Below are 25,294 nucleotides of genomic sequence, written 5' to 3' on the forward strand. Positions count from 1 at the left end.
ATGATCAAAATAACAAATAACAACATAAGTAATGTTACATCTCCTCCTTTAGGTGTACCTTTAAATATAGCTGTATTTATTGAATCTCCTTATGGGATTTTGTATAGGATTCAATTTTGTTTGTAGTGACAATGAGTGTACAAAATATATTGTGGATGTCAAAACTATATACATATAACAATGAACAAGTGAAAATAATGTAAGGATTAAACCTTGCATCCAGCCTGGTGTTAAAAACTCCAACTTAGAGTAGTATTTACCACTCAAGTTAACCCCCTACCCTAAGCAGCAGTACCTCAGCTACCACCTTATCAATTTAATACTGGTTATATTTAACTTAAATTAACAGCTTTCAATTCAATTATCTAGCAAGACAAGACTACACATTTGATAAAACAGCATTATATAAACTAAAATAAACTTTTTTTTTAAACTATTCATACTACTATATACATCTATGTAATATAATACACTTGTATTCAAATAGCATTCAAATAATCTTGATATTAGGAACCAAGAGGAGAGAGAGAAATAAAAGACGTGAAAGAGGGAGAGAGAGTGAAAGAAAGAGAGAGAGAGAGAAAAAAAAAGGAAGACATATTTACATATTAATTTATTCAAAGTATGTACAAATAAGTTCTACCATTCATTTAAATCAAAAACTTTGGCTAATATGGTTCAGACATTACATATATTAAGATGCATCTATTTTCTGTCATGTAAATGCAGTCAACAGCTTCCAAAAAAAAAACCTTGAATTGCTTGTATATGAGCATTTTACTCATACTCATTATTGTCAATAGAATAAAATATTATATTTATAGAAATTGTTATAAATCATACTGCATAGTTATGCAAATTCTCAGAAACACTTGCATTATTGTAAAAAAAGCCATCTGTATTTTGTATGTCTATACTACTGCTTTAAAATATATCACATGACAATTTCTTCCAGAATAGTGTTATAAAGTTATTTATGCTTGTCAATCAGATGAATTAAATGAGTTATAGTAATGTATATGTTTGGAACATAATTTTGTAACACAGATTAGTATGCTGCAGTCAAGTAGATTTTCAAAAACACTTGAATAAATGTTTCATTTTCTATGCCTTCTAAAATAAGACATTTACTTACTACAAGAAACTGCATCATTTAAAATCATTATAACTGACATATTTTATGAATTATAACATAGATATTTAAGTAATTATATAAAATAACTCACATTTAAATGTTAAAGAGTTCATTTTCCTTCACATAGTCGCATTTGCATCAGTTCTACTTCCTGGTAGAGTGTTCTTCCTGAATCTGTGATGTGTCAGTGTGATATCTGGGTCAAAGGTCAAATTGACTGCTTTCAGCTTCTCTGTGAGAATTCTGAGAGTTGAAGCTTTTAAAACAACTCGAGGACACTGTTCATGAGGTAGCCCACATCCCAGATTGTCTCCCTTAACATTTTGGCGGGAAACTTGTTAAAAACTAGTGACAAACATTCATTTAGCAGTGTAAATGCATCTAAACATGACAAGACCTTTGCGATGTATTTTACAGGTTATTACAGCCTCTATGTAAGTGAAATTAAGCCCAAAGTTATTAATAAGTAATAAAACTCAATATTTTTGTCCCAACTCAATTTTTATGCAAATCTTATTATTTACTGTGTCTGTATGATCAAAAGCATTTCTATATATTAATATGAAAAAAAAATAAAGAGAAAGAATAAAGAAAAGAAAAAGAGTAGGAAATAAAAGAGTGTAAAGCAGAAATAAAAAATGTAAGAGAAAGCTATAAGAAGTATATACAATGGAATATTACTTACTGTTTATATTAATAGAGTTAAAAATAAAACATATTATTTACTATTATTTAGTTCTAATTATTATTAGTTAAAGCATGACAGATTATTTACAAACAAGCATAATCAGTATAATCAAGAAAGTATAATTAGGAATAGCATTTGAAGAACATATAAACTTTTACAAGGAATAAATATGTTATTATTCCATTTATCATATTTTCATTACTCTTCTCTCCCTGCCCTCCCCACCCTTTACCCACTACATAATATAAATAGAATGTCATTGTTTAAACAAAGAAAAGAAGAAAAGGAGAAAAAAGAAAAAATGTATCAAATTACTGACCTTACTTCTCTTTTCAGAAAGAGAAACAAATTGAATAATAGCTTGTTATTAGTTCCTCAGATATTTTGACTGGTTATGAAACAAAACATTTCTTTGCACACAGAGAATAACTTTGATTAAATCTTTTCAGAATATTTGTGGCTCTCTGGAAATGCAGGAACTATATTTAAAAAGATTAATAATGTAAAGTAAAATGATGAGAGAAAAAAGAAAAAAAACATAGAACAAATCATTTGTTTTTTAGTCTCTTCTTCTTCTCTGAAGTCTTCCACGAAGTTTCAGTTGCCAGTCTCTTTAATGAAGGACTAGCCCATTCCATTTCCTCTATTTTATCCAAAATCTTATTTTTTTTGATAAACAGTAAAGCAGAGTCTAAGTCATCAAAAATTTTAGGACCATCAGGAAGGAAGATTTTTAGCTTGGCAGGAAACAGAAGGTATGTTTTAAACTGTGCTTTTTTAAGCTCCCTTATTAGTGGCAGAAAAACTTTTCTTTTAGCTATTACCAAGGAAGAATAGTCATTGTCAAAACGCACAGTTGTCTCATTAATCTTAACAGGAGCTTTAGCCCAAGCAGATTTAAGAACCATCTCTTTGTCAGAAGATGATAGAAATCTAACTATAACTGATCTAGGATAGTTTTTGTTAGAGTTAGTATTAGCTATAGATCTATGTGCTCTTTCGATACCAAAAGAGAATGCTTCTGGTAAGTCTAAAGTTTTAGGGAGCCATGTTGTTAAAAAAGAAGTAATATTGTTACCTTCAATATTTTCTGGCAGTCCAAAAATCCTAATGTTATTGCACCTAGATCTATTCTCCAGGTCATCCAGCTTTGTTTGTAAATGTGTATTTTGTTTCAGCAGAAACTCAATGTTGATTTCCTCTTCTTGGATTCTATTTTCCATGTCATTCACAGCTTCTTCTATGCCTGTCATCTGGATCTTCTGTTGTTGCAGGTCTATATGTAACAAGTCTATTTGTTTTGTAGTTTTTCTATGAAGGTATCAATTTTAGTATCCATTTTATCCATCTTAGCAGTAAGTTGCTGGATTATAGTTATCAGAGACTGAAGTTCTTTCTTGATGCTGGAGTCTTGAGAATTTGTCTTACTGGAACTCATTTCAGACTGATAAACTGACAGGAAAATTTCCAAAGTGATTTCTGACATGAATATTGTTAAAATTTCCTTTCTTTTTTAGATATAGTTCAAGAACTATATAAAACAAACATATTTAGAAAGAAAATTACTTCAAAAATTAATTTTTTAAGTAATTAATTCCTATCAGTGTAATGAAATTGGTGGAGCTGAAGAAATCTGCTGCTATCCTGTGTTCATCCTTGGCCACGCCCCCTAATATACTTTTTTCTGAATGTGATTTTATCTGTGCTTGTTTATATTATCTCATTTGTTTTGGATTTTTTTCTCCAAGCTTCCACTGAAATGGGGGACTCGGTTGGATAGCTTGGTAAATAAGATATTAAATAAATAACTTGCCATAGTGACAGGAACAAACAGACCAAATATTGTAGTTCAAAACAAAAAGACGGAAGCAGCATTGATTATCAGAATTGCTACACCTGGTTAGTACAGCATCTTAAGAACTCAAAGACATAAATTTGTAAAGTATCAGGACTTGCTAGCAGAAACTAGAGCAGTGTGGGATAAGGATACACAGTTAGTTCTAGTTGTAGCAGGAGTAGCTAGGATAATAAAAAAGATTCTTTAAAGATGTAGATACACTACAGATGCAAGTAACCACTTATGAACTGCAGAAAGAGGCAATGCTGAGTACACTGCAGGTTCTGAGAAAAGCACGCGTTTCAAACATCAGAGATTGAAGCAAAACTGATTTAATGAACTTTAATTATGCCCTGATTTAGGAATGGGGTCCATTCATGTCAAGGTATGTAACAAATGTAACAGTTTAGAAAAATTGAACACAGGAAGGTAGAGTGGTTTGGATATAACCTCTGTAGTTGCTCTCCTTTTTTGTAATAGTGAGTTACAGAATAAAAAACAGATGCTTTGTGTCTTGTTAACTGAACATACCATATGAAAAGTAACTGAATTATAAAAATAAATTCCAGAAAGGACTGCAGTACAGAATATTATGATGAACCGTGAAGTGTTATTGAGCTGGGCTGCTGCTGTCACCTACACGTACTGTGATCCTTGGGTATACATGTCAGCACTCCAAGGTTATTCCTGAAGACAAATACACTCCAAGGTTATTCCTGAAGAAAACCCTTATTCCTAGAGGGCTGTAACATTAACCAAGTTAGAATAATACAAGTAAATGGTTGTATGTTGTCATTCATATTGCTGCCAAATCAATGCGAGTCCGTTTTAATAATGTGAAACTCATTGCTGACAAATAATTAAGGCACCTACATACAAAGGTAAACCCAACTAGGATATTTTTACGTTTTTAGGAGAAAGTGGTAGAGCTTGAACATACTTGCATGCCACAGTACTGATCTGTTATCCCAAAGGTAGGGATGAGTCTTGATCTTTAATCTTAGGTAAAGATTGAAAAGAAGGGTCTTGGCTCCAGTGCCATTTGGATTTCAAGGAAAAGTCTCAGAAGCCTGGGTCATATGGCAACTCATTTTCTCGGTATGCTTTTATATTTTAAAATGTTGTGTTCCATTTCAGATTAGCAGATCTAATGGAAGAACATCAGGAAGAACTGGCTACCATCGAAGCATTAGACTCAGGCGCCGTGTACACACTGGCTCTGAAGACACATGTAGGAATGTCAGTCCAGACGTTCAGATACTTTGCTGGATGGTGTGACAAAATTCAGGTACTGTACAATGCATTTTCTGTACTAAAATAGGATGGGTGTATTAGAGTATAATATTTAGTGAGGTTAAATATGTCTTGAATGTGTTATATACAGTGAAGAGGTGAAGCTGTGATTAATAGCACATGTAAGCCCAACACTGTATGCAACAACTGCTGGAAAATTAACTTTGCTTGTTCTCCCCTAAATGGTAAGCAAGCGGCATAATAGGGCTCTATGTTTATTGCTGATATGAACAGATCTCTGACTTTTTATTGTTTCTGTGTGCTCAGGAATGCTGTCAGAATGCAATTACTGGCCATATGTAAGCACTTTCAGATGCATTTTTGTGGGGCTCATTGGTCTGGTTTGCATGGAGGTGCTCTGTATTTGTCAGTAATACAAAGTACGTAAGCTGCAGCACCAGTGGGCACTTTTTCATCTAATCTTTGTAAGATTAAAGAGCATTGTGCTTTGCAATGCAATAATACATTCATAAATGAGTGTTTTTCTCCTGAGATAAACGTATGACATTGCATTACTTCTTGGTAGTTGTGACAGGAAGTACAGAGAATCTAAGGTATTAGTTCCACACTTAATTCATCATGCTCCCACCTTTTGTGTACCTCAGTATTAGGAACATTTCTCAGTTTCACTTTTAAAAAGACCATGTTCTTTGCTGTTCATATTGAAATGGTCTGTCACACATTCAGTGCTCAATTTTTTTTAACTAATATTCGTGTTAAGTAATAGAGACAAAACCATATTAAATCATCAGAAGAACTTTTTATAAGTACAAAGTAATACATTTAAACATTCTTTGAGCTTACCATTGTGAGAAGTAGTGTTCCACATTTTGGGAATAGAAGGTTGAGAGCTTTGACCATACTCACTTCCTTAAACTGTACACATTCAGTATAAAAAGTCTCCCTGGAAGTTATTAGTTGGGTGGACACAGGATTCATTTTTCTGAACCAGAAATGGGTTGCATGTTGAGCCTTTCTGAAACTTATGCTATTGGTCAGCATTGAATTTTTTTTTTTTTTTTTGCTTTGCTCATCTAAGCTTTCTTTATGAATATTTTTATTCCAAACAATAACACCAGAAAAAAATATTCATTCACATTTGGTGGTGTTAAAGCAAATCAGTCTGAAGCATGCAGATTATGTACTTCTACATATAAAATATGAATATGTCTGGAAAAAGGGCAGTTGTCTCAGATCCACAAGAGACAAAAAACAGTGGAGCTTGCATTGAACCATGTAATGCAGGCACAGTAATCTTGATTTACAGTAAAGCTTTGGGGAACAGACTTCTTTGAGTGCAGTTAGTAACCTGAACAGGGGAACTGTTAAAAGTGTACATCCAGTGGAACTAACTAAATAGTCATTTGGACAATGAGAAGGCTTTTAAGACTCATGATTAGTTGTGCAAATGGATCTCCTTCAGGTGCTCACATTAGCAGCTCGCAACACACCTGCTTGCTTCCACTTGCTTACAAAAAGCAAGTGCTCAAACTCCCACAAGTCCACTCTCCCATTTCTATGTACCACTGCTCACACCTGATCTTGGCTTGATAAATTGTTATATAATCCTTATTTTCTATAAACACACACACATACACACGCACACATTTATTTACTTATGTATAACTATATCTATATCTATAATGTACATATATAAATATATCTATCTATATATGTATATGTATATATATATATATATATATATATATATATATATATATATATATATGTATCTATCTATGTATATATATATATATATATATATATATATATATATATATATATATATATATATACACATGGGGTTCCCTTTAGAATCTCGAAAAACTAAAATACCGAATTTCAGTTTTCTGAGATTCTAATCCTGAATCTTGTAAATCATGAAACACCAGAAGTCTAAATTTGAACTCGGTTCGAGCTTCTGCTGTTGCGGTGTATGAATGGATGTAAGTGCAGGTAAGTTTGTATGAGTGTGTAGGTTATGTGCTGTAGTGTATGGTAGTGTGTGTTTTGGTTGTGATGTGTGTGTGCAAGGGGCTGTGAAATGTGTGGGTGTGAGTTGCCTTTGTGTGTGTGATTGTGCGGTCTCTGAGTTAAAATATATAAGTGGGTCCCCCACTTTGCCCCCCTGCTTGTTTCTAGTGTAGGTTAGTTTTGTTTGTGTGTGGGGGCAGTTGTGTGTATGTGAGTGTGTGTATGTAAGTGTCAGGATTTTGAATTTCGCGGTTATGGGCATTCGGGATTGTGGTGTTTTGGCTTTATGATCTCGATATTCTGATATTTGGTATTTCAGAATTTCGAGATTTTAAAAGTGAACCCATATATATATATATATATATATATATATATATATATCTAGAACCACTTTTACACATGGGATGGAGGTGTCACTTCAACAGTGACAGTCATCTAGAGTCAAGGCTAGCCTAACATGGTTGTTTTTCCATACCACACACACTTGCATGGACAGTCACAACTGTGGCCAATTCAGAATGTCCAGTCCACCTGTGACATGTGTTTGGAATGTTGGAAGAAACCGGAGCACCCAGAGAAAACCTATGCGAACACAGGGTAGACATGCAGGCTCTGTACAGAAGGCACTCCAGATGACAATCAAACAAGAGAACCTCTTGCTGTGAGGCAACAATGCCATCCACTCCTCCATATATGTATTCACACACACACATATGTGTATATATATATATATATATATATATATATATATATATATATATATATATATATATATATATATATATATATATATATATATATATATATATATATATATATATATATATATATATATATATATATATATATGTCTATATATATATATATATATATACATATATATATATATATATATATATATATATACATATCTGTGTGTGTGTGTGTGTGAATATATATATATATATATATATATATATATATATATATATATATATACATATATATATATACATACATACATACATACATAAAGTATATGCGTATACAATACGCAAAACTCCCAATGGTAAAATTAGCTGAAAACAAGCTGTCTGTAGAGTGTTGGGGATGGTGTTCCAGTTAGCATTATGGTTAGTGTTAGAGTTAAGCTGTGGGTTAGCATACATAAAATAAGGGTGCCATGCAAACCAAAGGGTAAAAAGGACACACATTCAATCCATTCACTAAAAAGTGCATGTAAACCCCATCTAAGCTAGAGAGCCTCTGCTGCAGGCAGTTTAAGGTATCACAGTGAAAACTCTAGCTTAGTTAGGTTTTTCTTGTTTTTACATAAGTGAGGGTGTTGTAGAGGGGCAACCCCCCATACTACCTTAAGTATGTATGCTAACCTTAGCTGTCATCCTTCACCAACCTTATTTGTATATACTAACCCTAATCCCAGCTTCACCCTAACCATAACCCTAACCCCAACCTTATCCCTAGCTGTAATCCTAACCCTAGCCTTATCCTACATGTACACACTTTTAGTCCCAAAAATGTGGTGTTTCCCAAGGCTTCTTGGCATTCCAGTACACTCATAGTTTGTATTTTTTAAGCACCTTTATTGAATTATCACGTGACATAGGCAAACTTACTTTTTTATAAAGGCAATCAAACCATATTAAAAAGTTCAAATTTACAGTTGTTATATATTACAAATATTATGTATTATATAGTCAAAGCAACATTACATAAATTGTTCATTTCCTGCTTTTGCTTAAACCTCATTCGTCCTCTAAAACATTTATTTGCATGTAGACGTACAAGGTGTCTGTAATTCTGCTTGAAAAGTACTAGTCCGCCCAACATTGTTACTGTATTATTACTACTGCATTTTTTCATCCTGAGCTGCATAACTGTTTTTTGATTTTTTGACTTGTACTGGATGTTAGTGGCATATCAGGTTCTTTTTTCTAACTTTAAACTCTCCCTCTAACATACCTTTTTTCCTCTAGATCCAGTCTTCTCTGTCTTTCACATTTTCCCCCTTAATCCCTTTACTCCTGCGCTAACTCTTACTATTCATCCCTATTTTCCCCTTCTTCCTCTTCTCCCCCTACTACTCACTTTGGCTTCTCCCTCTCTCCCCCTAATACTTACGATAGTTTTTGTTTTCCCTCTCCCTCTACAGTACTTCACCCTTGAAGGCCCTGCTCTACCTCCCGAACTTACGGACCACCTCCTGCAAAAGCTCAGTTGACGTACCAGGACCTTCTCCACCCAATGGTCAGGGCCTACCTGAAAATAGGACCTCTGTGTGGAATCAGTAATCTGTTTCTTCAGTAAATGTATGTAGCCTTATACCTAACTCTAATATCCAAACCTCCATATTTTTGTTAACTGGTCCTTCAGTGTGTGCGACTCAGCAGCCTACCGCAGTCCACAACAAATCCCCTCTCACTTGTACTTAGTGACCCCCTATCCTTCCATACCCCCTTTAATTCCTTTTACTGTCTTTTTTCCTTCCCCTTAGAGTCCTGTCCTTCAGCTCTCTCTTCATCCCTTCCTCTCTGCCTGTCATTTCTCCTTTCTCCACTAGATGTCAGCACCACTTTGCCCTTTGCCTGCTTCTGCTCCATAAAATTTTATCTACAACTTTCCCTCTAAGTACTGCAAAAGCCAAACTTCCCCTAACTCAACTCCACCTTCCCTACTTTATATTTTTCAAGAGCTGCTCTTACTCTACTTACTCTTCCACCCAATCTACTGTACTTCTACCTACTTACCTCAGCTCAAACCTGCAGTGGCTGATACTTTTTCAGCTCGTCTCTTCTACCCTGTTGCTCCATCCCACTTCGTTCGCCCTGCGTGCTCACTCCGCTCCCCTTCCCTGCCCCCAATTCCCACCCGCCCCCACTGGTCCTACATTTATTGCCAATCCATACTCCCTCCCTCCCACATCACCCAATCCCCTCACAACAGTACTCCTCCCACTTTCTCTCAAAACACCTGCCCCTACACCAACCATACCTCATCAAGCAATTCTCCTCCCCATTCAACATCCTTTAACTTAATCATCCTAAACACAAACATTTTATTGTTTACTTCAAATCAAAAGACTTTCCAAAATGCTCTCTCCTCCCACTACTATCCCTGCCCTGACAACTCTCCTACTACTCATTCTTATCCCTCTTTACCAAACTACCTGTTATACCAACCTCTACCTAAACTCTCAATATCAACTACCACCTGCCTACCCCACAAACCATTTCCACAATATCTCCCCTTCTTTAATTCCCTTGCATCCCACCTTGCTCTCAACACTAAAACTCTTCCAAATCCAAACCAAATGCTACAAACTTAAACCCTCCCCCTCACACCCATTCCTAACCAAACACACTCCTATGAAACTTATCCACCTTCTCTCCTACCTTAGCTTAGCAGGCGATATTCATCCCAACCCTGGACCAAACAGTTCCCAAACAAGTAACCTTAGCTCCAATAAAAAAAACTAACTGTAAATACCTAAAATTCCTCACCATCAACGCCCAAAGCTTAGCCAATAAAATTATTCTCTTCCATGCCTGGCTCAACCATAACTCACCTGACATACTAGCCATCTCAGAAACATGGTTAAAACCTCACATAACAGACACTGAATTCCTTCCCCCCGGTTTCCACTCTCTCCGATGTGACCGCCAAAATAAAACAGGTGGTGTAGCATTAATCTACTCCAATCACTTATCCATCACTCCCTTCCCAATTCCCATCCCTACCTTCAGTAATGCAGAACTAGTATCAGGCATTCTAAAATTAAATGACCATAAAAGCATCTGCATCATCTCCCTTTATATTCCTCCTGGAAATAACACCAAAACCCTAGAAGACATCCTCTCTTGGACCTCCTTAAACATTAAATATGAAACCTTTATAATGGGAGACGTCAATATAGACTGGCAAAAAATCAGCAACCATAATCCCACCTTATCTATTAATCTCTTCAATTTTACTCAACTTATTAATTCTACAACCAGACCTAACAAAACTAACCTCACAGGCTCCATCCTAGACTGGATCCTGGTGTCCCACCCTAACAGAACCACTTCATCTGGTGTCTCTCCCAACCCACCAGGAGACCACCTACCTGCCTTCACCCACAGAACCACTTCCTCTTCCTCTTTCTCACACAAACTCTTACATACTCGAAACTTAACTAACTTTAACCCCTCCACCTTCTCTGACTCCCTTAAATATATCAACTGGAACCCACTAAAAACCTTACCCCTAGACGAAGCCGTCAATTTCTTCAACTCCAAATTCCTTTCTGTCCTAAACTCACTAGCCCCAATACGAACAAAAAGAGTCAAAGCCAATACTGCTCCTTGGCTAACAAAAGAAACCAAAAAAGTAATGCAACAAAGAGATAAATCTTGGAAATGCTATCTACATCATAAACAACCAGATCTCCTACTTAAATACAAACAACTACGAAACCTAGCCAAAAAACAAGTCATAATGGATAAAAAGTCCTACTACAACCACCTACAAACAACTCATGCAAAAAACCCTAAACAATTCTGGAATTCCATTAACACTCTCCTTAAGCCTGGTACCACTAACAACATCTGCCCTGACACTAGCAAATCTGACCAAGAAATTGCCAACCTATTTAATACCTTCTTCACCTCTTCCATTGCTGAGCTAACCAAAACCTTCCCCAACAACTCTCCCCCACCTCCCTCTGGCCATGCTTCCTTTGCCTCATCTCCTTCAACCCCTACCTTTGAACTGAAACCTGTGCCTACCCTCCTTATAAAAAAACTTATCTCCAAACTCAAACCTTGCACCAATGCCCCTGACAACATCCCCTCCTCCTTCTTAAAAACTGCCTCTGACAGTATTGCACTCCCTATCAGCATCCTGATAAATAGATCGCTTCTTGAGTCCTATGTTCCCAAACTTTGGCGCTCTGCTTTTATTCTCCCTCTCCATAAAGGTGGCAAAAACTGTAACTTCTCCAACTTCTGCCCCATAGCTATCATCTCACCAATCTCCAAAATTCTTGAAAAATGCATTCACCTGCAGCTCATGCCATTTCTAACCAAACACCAGCTGCTCTCTCCCACCCAACATGGCTTCCGCCCTGGACATAACACTAACACAGCCCTCCTCTCCTTCTTACACTCTGTTAATTCAGCTCATGACTCTGGCAACTTTGTTTCATCTATTCTATTAGACTTATCTAAAGCTTTCGATACTATCTCCCACTCTCATCTTCTAAATCATCTATCAAACCTCAACATCTCCCCCAATACTCTATCCTGGTTTTCCAGCTACCTTTCAGACAGATCCCAAGCCGTGAAATGGAGCCAAGCCTCCTCCAGCTTCCTCCCTACCCCCACAGGAGTTCCCCAAGGGTCCATACTTGGCCCCCTACTATTTAACATCTTCATTAATGATTTCCACAAAGACATCCCCAATACCAAAATCGTCCAATATGCAGACGACTCAACTTTGATCTGCTATGCCTCCAACTTCACAGATCTCAAGTCTCTAACCCAAACCGCTTTCTCAACCACTGAAAATGGATGCATCAAAACCACCTTGCACTTAATGCTACCAAAACTAAGATTCTCCTATTCTCTCACTCTAAATCCACCCCCACTGAAAAAAACTCTTTTATTATTACTAGCCTAAACAACTCCACCATTGATATTGTTCCCTCCGCCAAACTCCTAGGTGTCACCATTGACGAACACTTAAAATTCAACACCCGCATCCAACTCAACATCAAAAAAACCCACATAAAACTCGGCCTACTGTACAGAAACAATCAATTCCTCTCACCCTCTACTCGTCACACCTTGGCCACTACTTATCTCCTGCCATCTCTTCTATATAGTGCTCCTCTGCTTACAAATCTATTTTCCATCCTAACCTCCAAACTAGAAGTTTGCTACAATAAAATCTCCAAATTCGCCACCAAAGCTAACTCCCTCTCCCATCACTGCTCCTCCTTACAAACTCTAAATTGGCTTGAACTCCCTAATCAACTACTCTACCTCCAAATAGTCTCTGCCCACAAACTAATATTCCAACCCACCAGCTGCCCCGCTCTATCCAATATTCTTCAGCCTTATACACCCCCAAGACCCCTCAGATCTTCCCACCAAAACCTTATTTCCATCCACAAACCCAAGCGCCCTGCTGGTCAACTTCTACTCTCTTATTCCCTAGCTAAAAAATGGAATGCCCTACCCTCTACTTTAAGGACATGTGACAACCTACACTCCTTCAAAACACAGCTCCATTACTACCTGCAAACTCAAAGAAAATGTAACTGCTCTCTTTATTCTTCACCACCCAAGCTCTCATCCCCCGACTCTCCTGGCTAAACTTCCATACCTTACTAATTTCATTAATGTAACCAACTTATTTGCATCCTCCTTCGCTGTATGCCTCTCTTCCTCCAGGACAATTCTCATTTAACCATCCTATTTCCTTAATTACTAACTACGTAAATATTGAAAGCTTTTACCAGCTGTCTGTGGAACTTCCACCCAATTTTTGTCTGTAAAACAAATAATTTTTTGCTTATATCTTGTTTATGTATTTTAGTTTATTTTACTTGTACTTTATTGTAGTGTCACTATTTGAATTGTAACGTTGTTCTGCGGAGCTTTTCTCCCCAGGCCTCCACTGAAAACGGGCTCTTGAGCCCAGTGGATCACCCCGGTCAACAACTGGAATAAATAAATAAATATAATGTATTGTTCTCACCATCTCCATATTTTTCTATGTAATTTACTCCTTCTCTTTTCTAAAGATCCCACTTCCTGTTTTTTTTATCTCTGTTACAATATTCACTACTTCAAGGAGAGTTGCTTCAGATTTTGATTTCCATTTTCTAGTAAATTATTTTTTTTTTTGCCAGCCACCAGAATTAAGCTTAAAAAGGCCTTGTTATGTCTAGGCAACTCAGATCCTGTATCCCAGCTCAAAACAGTCCACATAATTTGCTTATTTACACTTATTTGCTCAGCCAGTATTCCTGACAGTGTGCTCTGTAGGAAGTTTGAAAAGTCTGCCATCTCATTACACTCTTAGAGCATATGTTCCCCGGTACCTCCTTCTTCCCTATTATACATCCAACTTTGCCTCTACCTGAGGAAAAATTATTTGGAGTCTGTTTGGGGTATAAAAGTATCTATATCAAAATGTCCAGGCAAAAATCCTAAATGTTCTAGATATTGTTGCATATTTGGGAGCCATACATTGTTCTTCCATTGTTTATTTTCTTAAAACACCTTTATTAAGTTATCAGTTAAGACATAGGCAAACATGCATTAGCAGAAAAGAAAGTAAACCATTTTAACATTTCTTCCATGAAAGTGCAATATATATCACATATATTTTCTTTGCTACTGTCATTAGACCAACATTACAAAAAACTGCTAAATTTCTGCCTTCCCTTAAACCTCACTCCTCCTCCACTTCCTGAACATTATTGTGCATGTAGTGTTCCCGCTATTTCCACTTAATTCTCTGTAATTTGCTCCTTTCCTTTTCTATAGATCCCTCTTCCAATTATTTTATCTCTTTTATAATATTCGGTACCTAAAATACAGTTGGTGTAGACTTTGATTTCCATTTTCTAGTAATTGATTTTTTTTGGAAGCCAGTAGAATTTAACTTAAAAATTCCTTACTACTTTTGGGCAATTTAGATTCTGTATCCCAGCTCAAAAGAATCATTTCCATACTTACAGCCATTTGCTCACCCAATATTTCTGACAGAGTAGTTTGTAGGGAATTTTTAAAATCTGCCTAGTCATTACACTCCCAAAACATATCATCCTAGTTACCTCTGTCTTCTCCATCACACCTCCAACATTTGCTATCTACCCGTGGGTAAAATTCTTTGAAGTCTGTTTGGGGTATAAAAATACCTATGCAAACACTTCCAAGCAAACATCCTAAACCCTCCTGAACTTGGCTGCTTACTTGGGAGCCATACATATGTCTTCCCAGTGTTTTCTCGTAAATTGCTTTTCCAGTCTCTATTCTCAATTTTTTCTAACCTCCTCTGATTGATTCTTATAGCTATCATACACTATTTTATATTCCCTACTAATTATCCCTTTATTAACAACAGCTTCTGTTCTAGTTTCAACTTAAAAATCTACCAGAGCAGGTCTTTCACTTAAAATTCCCGTACCCCTCACTTTGCTTGTACGCTGAGATCAAGCACTGGTAGGGAAGGCAGTCTCTAGCCTGCAATCCAAATGTCTTCTTGGCCTCATCCCACTGTAAAACCTTTCCTACATGAGTTGTTTGCTACCAGTGTCTTGGTTTCTTTACCAGGTTTCTCCAGTAAATTCCAGCCCCCTTCTGCCTATTTTCTGTACCCCTAATTGCAGTCATCCCTACTGGCAAAATCTCCTTACTCCATTCTCATATTGCCTTAGTTCTAAAAATACTTTCTGACACTTTCCGAATATAATATTCTGTATGGCTGTTATTATTTCTGCTTAAGGATCTGCATCCAAAATCACACTCTCACTCTTTTTCTTGAACTTCCCCCCTTGGTTCTTCATCATCCCTTTCCACTTTGAATTTTAACCTATTGCTTGTGTTATGTGTATGAGCCTTAACTGTATAGCTCTAAAATATCCCTTCAAAGTGGGCAAACCTAAACCACCTTGTTCTGTTGGAAGGATCAACTTATCCCTCTTAACTCTTGCCCTCTTTCCCTCCCAGATAGATTCCTTCAGTTCTTTATAAATTATTCTCCACAGTTTCTCCTTGGTTTGATAAAAGTATGCCTACCCCGTATACAAGACTAAAGGGACTAAAAACATCTTAATATCTATATCCATAAATAAGAGTTTACAGTTTCTAAATTTTTGTATTATCTTTTTAATCTCTTCCCACATATTCTTAGTTGTTATAATAGAAGTCTTTTAAGTCCATAGTCCTAAATATTTCATTTTACCATGTGTTCATAAATATTGGTATTGCTGAATCAATTAGTGTTTGGGTACATAATTTATGGCTGTAGCCTTTGTTTTATCTTAATTAATTTTATATCTCCAAAAGACTTGAAACTGTCACAAAAGGTTGTGCAACACTGATGTCATTTTCTGGATTTATCAGGTAGAAAATATCATCTGCAAATGAAACCAACCATTCTTGATTACCATACCAGTTTTATCCTTGTGTTTCTGAGTCCTGTATTTTCTTTGCCAGTGGTTCTAAACATAAAGCAAATAACGAGGAAATAGGACATCTACTGGTTCCTCCACTCAAACGCAGCTTACTAGAGAGAAACCCTTCCACTGTAATTGTTGCCACTAATCCCTCATATATCCTTTTAATTAACATTGTTATTGTATCAGGGAATGCAAATGATTTCAGTGCCCTACTTATAAAATCGCAGCCTTCTACATTGAGACCCACCAACAACAGGGACATTTTCTTACTTTCTGCTTTCCTCTGGATTATTATTGTTCTATTAATGTTGTCAGATGTTTGCCTTCCCTCCACAAAACCACACTTATCCATATCTAGCAATTTTGGCAACAACTTTGCCATTCTTTTAGCTACCGTATACATAAACTCTGTACAGTTGTGGTTGTAAATTGAAATTGGTCTATATGAAGCTGCTTTAGGTAACATAGCCACCACAGCTTTCTCCCAAGATGTTGGTGCTTCCCATCCATCCATCCTTCCATCCACCCATTCATCCACAACCCCTTTTCCCATTTTTTGCAGATGGGTCAGGTTGTCACTTCAACAGTGACAATCATCTCTAGAGCCAAGGTTCACACCACTGGGCGCCTAGCCCTGCCATGGTACTTCATCCACACCACACACTCGTTTGCACACTCACACCTATGGCCAATTTTGAGTGTCCAATCCACCTACTGCATGTCTTTGGAATGTGGGAAGAAACCAGAGCACCTGGAAGAAACCCATGAGAACACAGGGAGGACATGCAGACTTCACACAGAAGGCACCTCAGCAGAGAATTGAATTGGGGAACCTCTTACTGTGACACCTTTTAAAATACTATTAAACAAAATCTTCCCTATCTTTATCACTTTCTTACCTCCTAATTCCCAAACTTTCACAGGAATACCATCTATTTCTGGAGACTTTCCTGAAGATAGATTATATATTACTGTTTTTATCTCATCACCTCTTATCTTAACGTCTACTTAGACATTTGGCATAATTAAGTCTTCCGTAAGTATTTCTATTTGTACTCGTTCTTGATTTCCATATTTCTCTGCTTTATAGAAATTTTCATAAAATTTCCAGACTATTTCTAAAGCCTTTACAGGCCCTCTGGTTATTTTTCTTGTTATAGGTTCCCTAAGTTTGGTGACTACCCTTTAAATGTTCTGTTGCCTAAGTCATTGTGCTAAAAGTTTTTGTGCTCTGGAGTTATCAAAAATCATCAGTTAACTGCAATCTTTCTAAACTCATGCATATTATTCAGATACCCCCTTATTTTCTGTTTAGCACTCTGCATTTGATCATTCTCTTGTTCTGTGAGATTCCCCTTCTTTTGTAATACTTTAATCTTTGTCAGCCCCTCTAAGTAATTTCTATTACTTCTTAACCATATCTCTTTCACTTTTATTTCAACCATGTTTTTAAACTCCATTGTCATGTTATCCCAGACAGTAGCTTTAATTTCTGAAGATATCTCTGTCTTCCCTAATAACTCTAGAATAATTTATACCAACCATTCCTTAAATGCCAGTTTTTTTAAACAGGCACATGGGAAAGCACCAGCATCTTATTTTTACCTCATTACCCTACATTTGTATTTTAGTTTTTATTGGTGTATGATCATAAATAGTTATTGGATGTGTGTCAAAGCTTTCATTTAAATGCATATATTCCTGTGAAATATAATTTCTATCTAGTCTAGCCCACTTGTTGTACTTTGGGGAATAATATGTAAATTATGTCCAAGTTCTTACTAATAAATTCACATGTTCCATATTAAATATTTTCATAAATTTCTTCAGAAATCTACCCTCTTTTCTTATATTGTCCCTTCTAGGTCACCCTGATACATCCTCTCTATTGGAAATCAAATTCCAGTCCCCACCTATAAATAATATTCCCTGCTGAAAGCTGATTATTTCTCCCAAAAATGTCTTAAGCTCCATAATAACAATTTTGGTGGAATATAAATACGTGTCAGTGCAGTCCTCCTCCCTTGCCAGTAGCCCCTTACTGCCACAAATCTAATTTTTTCCCTCATCCATCAGTATTGGAGCCCCTCTAGGAGTTAGTATAATTACTCTCCCTTTCCTCTGTCCCTACTATTGTGCTGAATATTCATTCTGAAATTATCTCTTTGTGAAATTCACATACTAATTTCTTTCCATATGTGTTTTCTGCAACATTGCTATCTGCACTCTGCATTTCTTAATATAATTCAATACTGTTTTCATTTTATTTATACCTGTAAGGCCATTCACATTCCAGGATAATATGGACAGCATATCCATCATGATAAAAAGCTATTGTTCCCACCTATTATACATGACAGTTTTTCTAATGTGTATTTCCAGGTTTTCTGTTACATGCATATACTAATATTGGCCGGTTGATCTTTTGTACAGTTCTTTCTTGTCATCTGCATTTGAAGCTGTCACATTTTTCAAGACTTTCTGTTTTAATGAAAACCTTCAAACAGAAAAAAAATAAATACAAAACACCCCATCCCCTATTTACTTGGAGCAGACACACACACACACACACACACACACACACACACACACACACACACACACACACACACACACACACACACACACACACACACACAATTATGTACATCTTCAAAACATGACGTTTAACCTTCCGGAAGGGAACAGTTTCAGCAAATTGACAACTGCACCTACAGGCATTATCTAACCTAAAATTAAGGATACCCATAATAAAGCATATAATATAGCTGTGCTCCCACTTACAATGCTGCCTTTCTTTTCTTATCTCGCTTTCCCACTCAGATATGAAAAACAGCGTGTATACTTTCAGAAAGCATTAAACTTTTGGACCTAAGAAAAAGTGCTCTGGTTATCTTTAAATAAAACTAAACTGTGCACTGTTCTGTTAACTGCATTGAAGTATTAATGCTGCTAGGGAGGTTGTTACCTATCTTATTCACTTCTCATAAATTCAGACTTAATGTTTTCACTGAACTGCTTGCCATTGTACATTTATATTTAGCATTTTCCTCAGCTAAGAACACTCAGAATTCTCAAGATTAACTGTTTGCACCTACAGATATCTTGACTCAATGTAAATATACTCAGCAACGAGTCTTTGTAAATGTCACTCAGAACATAATGCTGAGCTGCCCTCAGATGCAGAAATCTTGTCTCTGCCGAACATTTGCTAGTGGAAAACAAGCTGGCTAATATCTTTGCAGTTGTAAGAAGCTTAGCATTTTCATGGCTTTCATCATATTGTCTTATTTTTAAAGCCTACATGCTTACAAAACACATTTTACAGCCTAAGGTAAATGTAGTAATCTAGACATTTACCTTTGTAAAATGAAGAGAGAAAATATCCTAATTCTGCATATGATATAATCAGTACACTTTTACATCCCAGCCCCAACCTGCTTTTGTCCAGCCTTTTTTCTCTTGTTATACTGTAAAATCTATATTTCTTGCAACTAAAAAATACGTGTTTCCTTCTATAATATTAACACATACAACAGTCACTGAAAATACTCCCCCACACTTCACATACTCCTGATTACACACTATAGAAAACTGTTTTACTGTATATAACATGCAATCTATGCCATGAAATGTTTTATACAAATACTAATATGAAAAAAAAAAAGTTTTACTTAGTTTGTTTACCCCCTTAAAGGGGGATTGGTGTAATGGTTAAGGTGTTTAATTCACAGACACAAGGTATAGGGTTTGATTCTCACCACTGAAAGGGACATTAGCTAGGGTTAAAATGGCTTGCAAGGATAGATAGCCTAGTACTTATCTATGAACCTGTAAACATTAATGATATAAAGCAGGGTATATGCTTTACAGTTCACCCACAAGTTTAACAAAGTCAAAAAAGTCCAGTGTTTTTCTGCCACTTTTTCATGCAAAACCATATTACATACATGTGATAAGATGCTTTATAGTCTTCCATTTATTCACTAATTGTAGAGATGCTGGTTTTATTTCTGTTCATCCCCATCTCTCAAGACCAGACTCTGGTTCAAGTTCAAGGTACTACTGATTCTTCTAGTCAACTCCTGTGCTTTTTTCTCTCTTGAGCATTTTCCTTTGGAACAATTGAAAAGGTTTCATTGGAAAAGTCTCTCTATGAACCTTCCCATCATAAGACTGAGAAGTATAGTCCCTTTCTATTTTTTAACTTACTTTTTGTGGATACATTTTTATTTCCTCCTTAGCCTCTTCTGCATCAAAAATTAATTTGATCCTCCAGGATAAACACTTTGACAGCTGGATATAGCAACTTGAATATCACACATTGATTGCTGGGATAAATTTGTTTCCTCTTCTGCCTGGTTTGCAATGAATGATCATTTTCTACAGGCACTCTGCTGTCTCCAATTTTTAAAAATGCGTTCTTCTGCTACAGTTTTGTCAGGATCAACTCTTTCTGCTGATATGATTGCATCTTTATTTGTATAGATCTTGGCTGCTTTCTCATGGCCAGGTTTGGCTCTGTGTGCCATTTCAATTAACAAATGTTGCTGTGGAAGACCAGTCCAGTTGCTTATTTATACTTTCATAAAATTAACAGAATCTTTCCCTTCCAGTTTTTCTGGTAAAGCAGAAAATCTGTTTTTTTTCTGCATGCTTTGTCTTCTAAGTCTACCATTTTTTTAACAGTTATTCTTGAGAAACCTCATATTCATCCACCTTTTTTCTTCATGTCCACCTCTGACTTTTGCATTTTTATCAATTCATCTGAATGACTAGTTAAAGCTTCTTCTATTTTTCTAGCCTTTTGTTTTTTGAATTGATATATTCCTTCAATGTTTCATTTATTTTAGTCACCTCTGAGTACACTTGATTTATTTTGTCCTTTAAATTCCTGGAAGCCATCTCTTGAATGAAAGCTGTGGGTTGAACTGTTTTTTGCTGAACAGCTGCAGAATCCTTCCCAGACAGTGTTTTCCCTTTTCCATTTCTGGGTGATTGGTTGATTTTTTTTTTAGATTTTCCAAATTTCTTCTTTGCTGGTATCCAGACAGTGCATTTACTAGGCTTTAACTGAATTTTACCAAAAGACATTCTCAATGACATTTCTTTTTCTCAGTTTCTGTTTTCACACTGGGAGAGCTGAAGTTGTGTTGGTTTTTCAATGTGTAGCCATCTTGTCATTCCTTTTCCAATTGTTTCTTTGTGAATTTCATATATAATCTCTCTTCCCAACCTTTTCTGATCTCCTCTGATCAGTATTAAAAACTCATTGAGTGCAGGTGTTTCATTTAGGACTCCTGTATTCCTTTCTCTTTGTCTATGCACTGATATCAATCCCTGATAGGGAAGGCAGTCATGAGCCTGCAGTCCAAATGTGTTCTTGGCCTCTTCCCATTCTATTACTTTTCCCACTCTAATTATTAATTCCCAATACCTTGGTTCTTTTGCCAGCTTCCTCCAGTAATTTCCTTCCCATCTTCTATTCTATCTATTAATAATATTCATCTATTCTATGTACTCCTGATTGTAGTCACCCCTATTAGCAGAATCTCCTTTCTCCATTTCCGTGTCAGCTTAGTTCGTAGTGTACTCTCTGCTACTTTATGAATATAGTTTTCTGTACGAGTGTTATTCTCCTTAAGGATCTGCATCCAAAGTCCCCTTCTTTCCTTATTTCTTGAATTACCCACCCACTATATCATCATCCCTTTCTACTTTGAATTGTAGCTTTCTGCTTGTGTTGTGTATAAGAGCCTTATAGTTTGTTATTTTGAGGTTCCACACTCAGTATTCTGAATTTGAGAATACCGTCTTTCCTTTATTGACAGGAGCATTTTATACATACATACATATATTTGCAGAAAGCATGGATTTCACTATTACAGTACTTCGTGCCCATAACCAGTTTTTACTAATTACACCCAGCATTTCCACAATCTAATCCACATTTCTGCAAAATGGGCTTATGACCTGCGTTTATAAATGATGGGTCAGCCTACAGTTCTACATTGCAAATGGCAAACTGTTGAAGTTCACTTGTGCTCAGTCTTTCCCAATCTTAAATGTTTTGTTGATGCCATACTCCCACACTTTATTAGTCTGTATGGTTTCTGAGTAACTGTGCATTTCACTTCTCAGAAATGCAGAATTCATCATATAGAAAGAGTGTTCTGTAAAAATATAAATGTGTCAGCATATAAGACAATGAAACATGCAGGATACATGCAGTTTCAGCAGCATTCCAAAATAAAAGCTATGTTGTAATTAATCAACCATGGATACACCAAATTATGACATTCATTTCTAAAAACCACCTTACACGTTTGTTTACCTCACTGATTTTTTATATATGTATTTACTCTGTGTTGACAGAGTTGTCTTACAAAACAGTGACAAACATGTTTGTATATGTAAAGCTTTGGGCTGTGCAAAACTGCACAGCTCTGCTGCTGTAAGTTATTCACAGTTTATCTAAGTGATGTTGTTTTTCTGAACTCCATGATGCTTTCATTTGAATAGTATGGGGTATAAAGTACTCACCAAAACAGAATTTATTTGAAGTTGTGTCCTTCATGAAATTTTTTTATCCCTTTTCATAGATAACTCTTATTTATGAAGTCCTGGAGGTTTGAAATGATCTTTTTCTTCAACCTCCATTCCCAGGGTTTACACAGATGTACATTCAACATAAAAAAATACTTTTACATATATACATGGCTTTAACATGATTCCTTAATCACAAAATATTCAGCAGAAGCATGCCAGTAATGTTTGAGCCATTTAATATTTGTTTGTGGAGGTTTCATAGAAAGCTGTTTAAAACTAAGCTTCAGTAAGTGACACCACACTAAAGCTGTTCACACTTAGTACTTTGAATTTATGTGGTAATTTCCTCCATTTTCTTGTTTAGCCTTCCGTTACATTTCATATCCTCACACCTGCTAGGCCAGTCCTCGTGAAAACTGCTAGGGCATAAGATCATGATGCTTAGGTTTTATGGCAACTGAATGAAGAACAACAGAGTTTCTGAATTTAGATTTTTTGCCTTCATTGTAGAAACCGGTACTGATCATTAGCTGCTAACCCACTTCAGTGCATTTTTAGTGTACAAGTAAACAGAATAGTAGTGTTAAACGACAGTGTTAAGCAACTTACAAACCACAAACTGTCAAATGAGTCTGTGCACAGGATAAAGGAAATACTTTAATTGAAATAAATAAAAATAAGTTAAGCTCTTTCCTCCATTTCCATTAACATGGCTTTATCAGAACTACTAAAAGCAGGTCTCATCTTCCATTTAATACTGCCTGGTAACGACATTGTGGGAAATCTTAAAGGCATACACCAAATTAATTCAAAAATTGTAAATATTGTAAAATGTTTTTGAAAAGGCATTTAAAATAAAATACATTCGTAACATAAGTTAAGATAGCTACAAAATAATTGCAATAAATACAATAAATATGTAAATCATATGCATTATGGCAGCCTATGTAGATATATTGTACTTATTAATAAAGTGTGCCATATCATCGTACTTAAATTTAAAATGTAAAAGAATGTCACAGTTCATACACCTCTTATAAATAAAACCAGTCTCAATACACAATTGCATAAAATAAACTACAGTGTAAATTAGTTTGCTCTTTATATTTAATTTAGACATACAAACACACACATACACACGTGCATGTGCACACGTTTGTGTAATGTACACATGTATGTTTTACACTATGAATGGCTGCTTTTAAGGTTTTGTTGCTTTCTCTGATATACATTCACTACTTTACCTATTGACCTGTTTTTTTCCCTGTCGACTTCCCACTGATTTTGTTCCAGGCTTTGTTTCTGCTTCTCTGTAGTGCATAATATTTTTAGCTTGCTTTTCTCCCTTCAACCCAAATTATATATGAAAAGAGTCACTATCAACTCATGTACATAGGAAATGATTAGAAATTTAATTTAGCAAACATTTGCCACTTTGATTGTATGTGCATATCTAAGTTCTTCATATGAATAACACAAGTTCTGAAACAAACAAAAATAAGGTTTTGTGCATGCTTTCCCATGATTATTGTCTAATTGTGAACAGTTTTCCTTATATAGGGCTCTACAATCCCAATTAACCAAGCAAGACCTAATCGCAACTTAACATTTACCAAAAAAGAGCCACTGGGGTAAAATTTCACATCCAATTAATTTGGATTTTTTTCAGTATTTCTCATTGTTTATTTCCATTATTTTAATATGTATGCTTTTTTTAAGGGTTTGTGCAATTATTATTCCATGGAATTACCCCCTGATGATGTTGGCTTGGAAGAGTGCAGCTTGCTTGGCTGCAGGCAATACCCTCGTCCTTAAACCTGCACAGGTAAGATTTTCATTTATTACAAATATTTACATTTTATTTTGTAGAATGATTAATTGCACTTTGTAACATTCCATTTATAACTATGCAAGCTACAAGTAATATGGCTAGTATAACAAATGAGGTAATGAGCTAGTTGAGATGTGTGGAGGTTTTTTTTGTTTCTTTGCATTTAATACAAGTCAAGCACAGAGTCTCCTAGTCAGCTTTCCCTGTGGTCCATTTGGTCCCATGTAAGGGACAAAACTACTTATAACTTATCATATCAGTTCTTTCTCTCAACGAGAGGGTGGCGAATGGTAATACCAGTACTGGTCAAAGATGGAGTCATCAAATTCATAGTGGTCTCTGAGTTGAGAAAGGCTTTTTTTCAAGGGAGAATGTATGTTTTTGGACAGCATTTGAGATTTAGAAATTTGTTAAGAGTTGCAGTGTTGTTGCAGTTTTTTATCTGTGTTCTGGCTTGATGGTGATGGAAAATCTGTCCCATATACAAATTGCCAGTATTTGATTTAGGGATGCTTCATCAGAAAGGATCCTTGTAATAATATTCATAAAATTTTTGTTTCTACTCACCTACATCTGTTGAGGTGCAGCATAAATTTCTGTCAGTTGACTGTCCTGTCCCTCAGGCAAGTTGCATTCTCATATCTAGACCAGTATCACACTGGGAGTTTTCCATAAAAACAGCATAGTTGAATGCCACTTTCACTTCCTCTAGTTACTTCAGAATTATTAACTACTCGGTTGTAATGTTTAGCCCGTAAGTTGAGCTTGGCTTAAAGTTTAAAGTCATTGCATACTTTTCTTTTGTAATAGCATCA

General features: G+C 35.9%; 1 protein-coding gene across 1 annotated transcript in view; it reads left to right on the plus strand.

The window, feature by feature from the left end:
- ALDH1L2 (aldehyde dehydrogenase 1 family member L2) overlaps window positions 1-25,294 on the plus strand; it is a 362,966-nt gene that overhangs the window by 255,295 nt on the left and 82,377 nt on the right. Inside the window, exons 13-15 of the mRNA XM_044087828.1 lie at window positions 4,798-4,948; window positions 24,209-24,279; window positions 24,368-24,473. Of these exons, the coding sequence (XP_043943763.1) occupies window positions 4,798-4,948; window positions 24,209-24,279; window positions 24,368-24,473 (328 nt within the window). The remainder of the gene's footprint in view (window positions 1-4,797; window positions 4,949-24,208; window positions 24,280-24,367; window positions 24,474-25,294) is intronic.

The sequence above is a fragment of the Protopterus annectens genome, chromosome 11.part0, assembly GCF_019279795.1.
Source record: "Protopterus annectens isolate FY-2018-M chromosome 11.part0, PAN1.0, whole genome shotgun sequence".
NCBI lineage: Eukaryota > Metazoa > Chordata > Ceratodontiformes > Protopteridae > Protopterus > Protopterus annectens.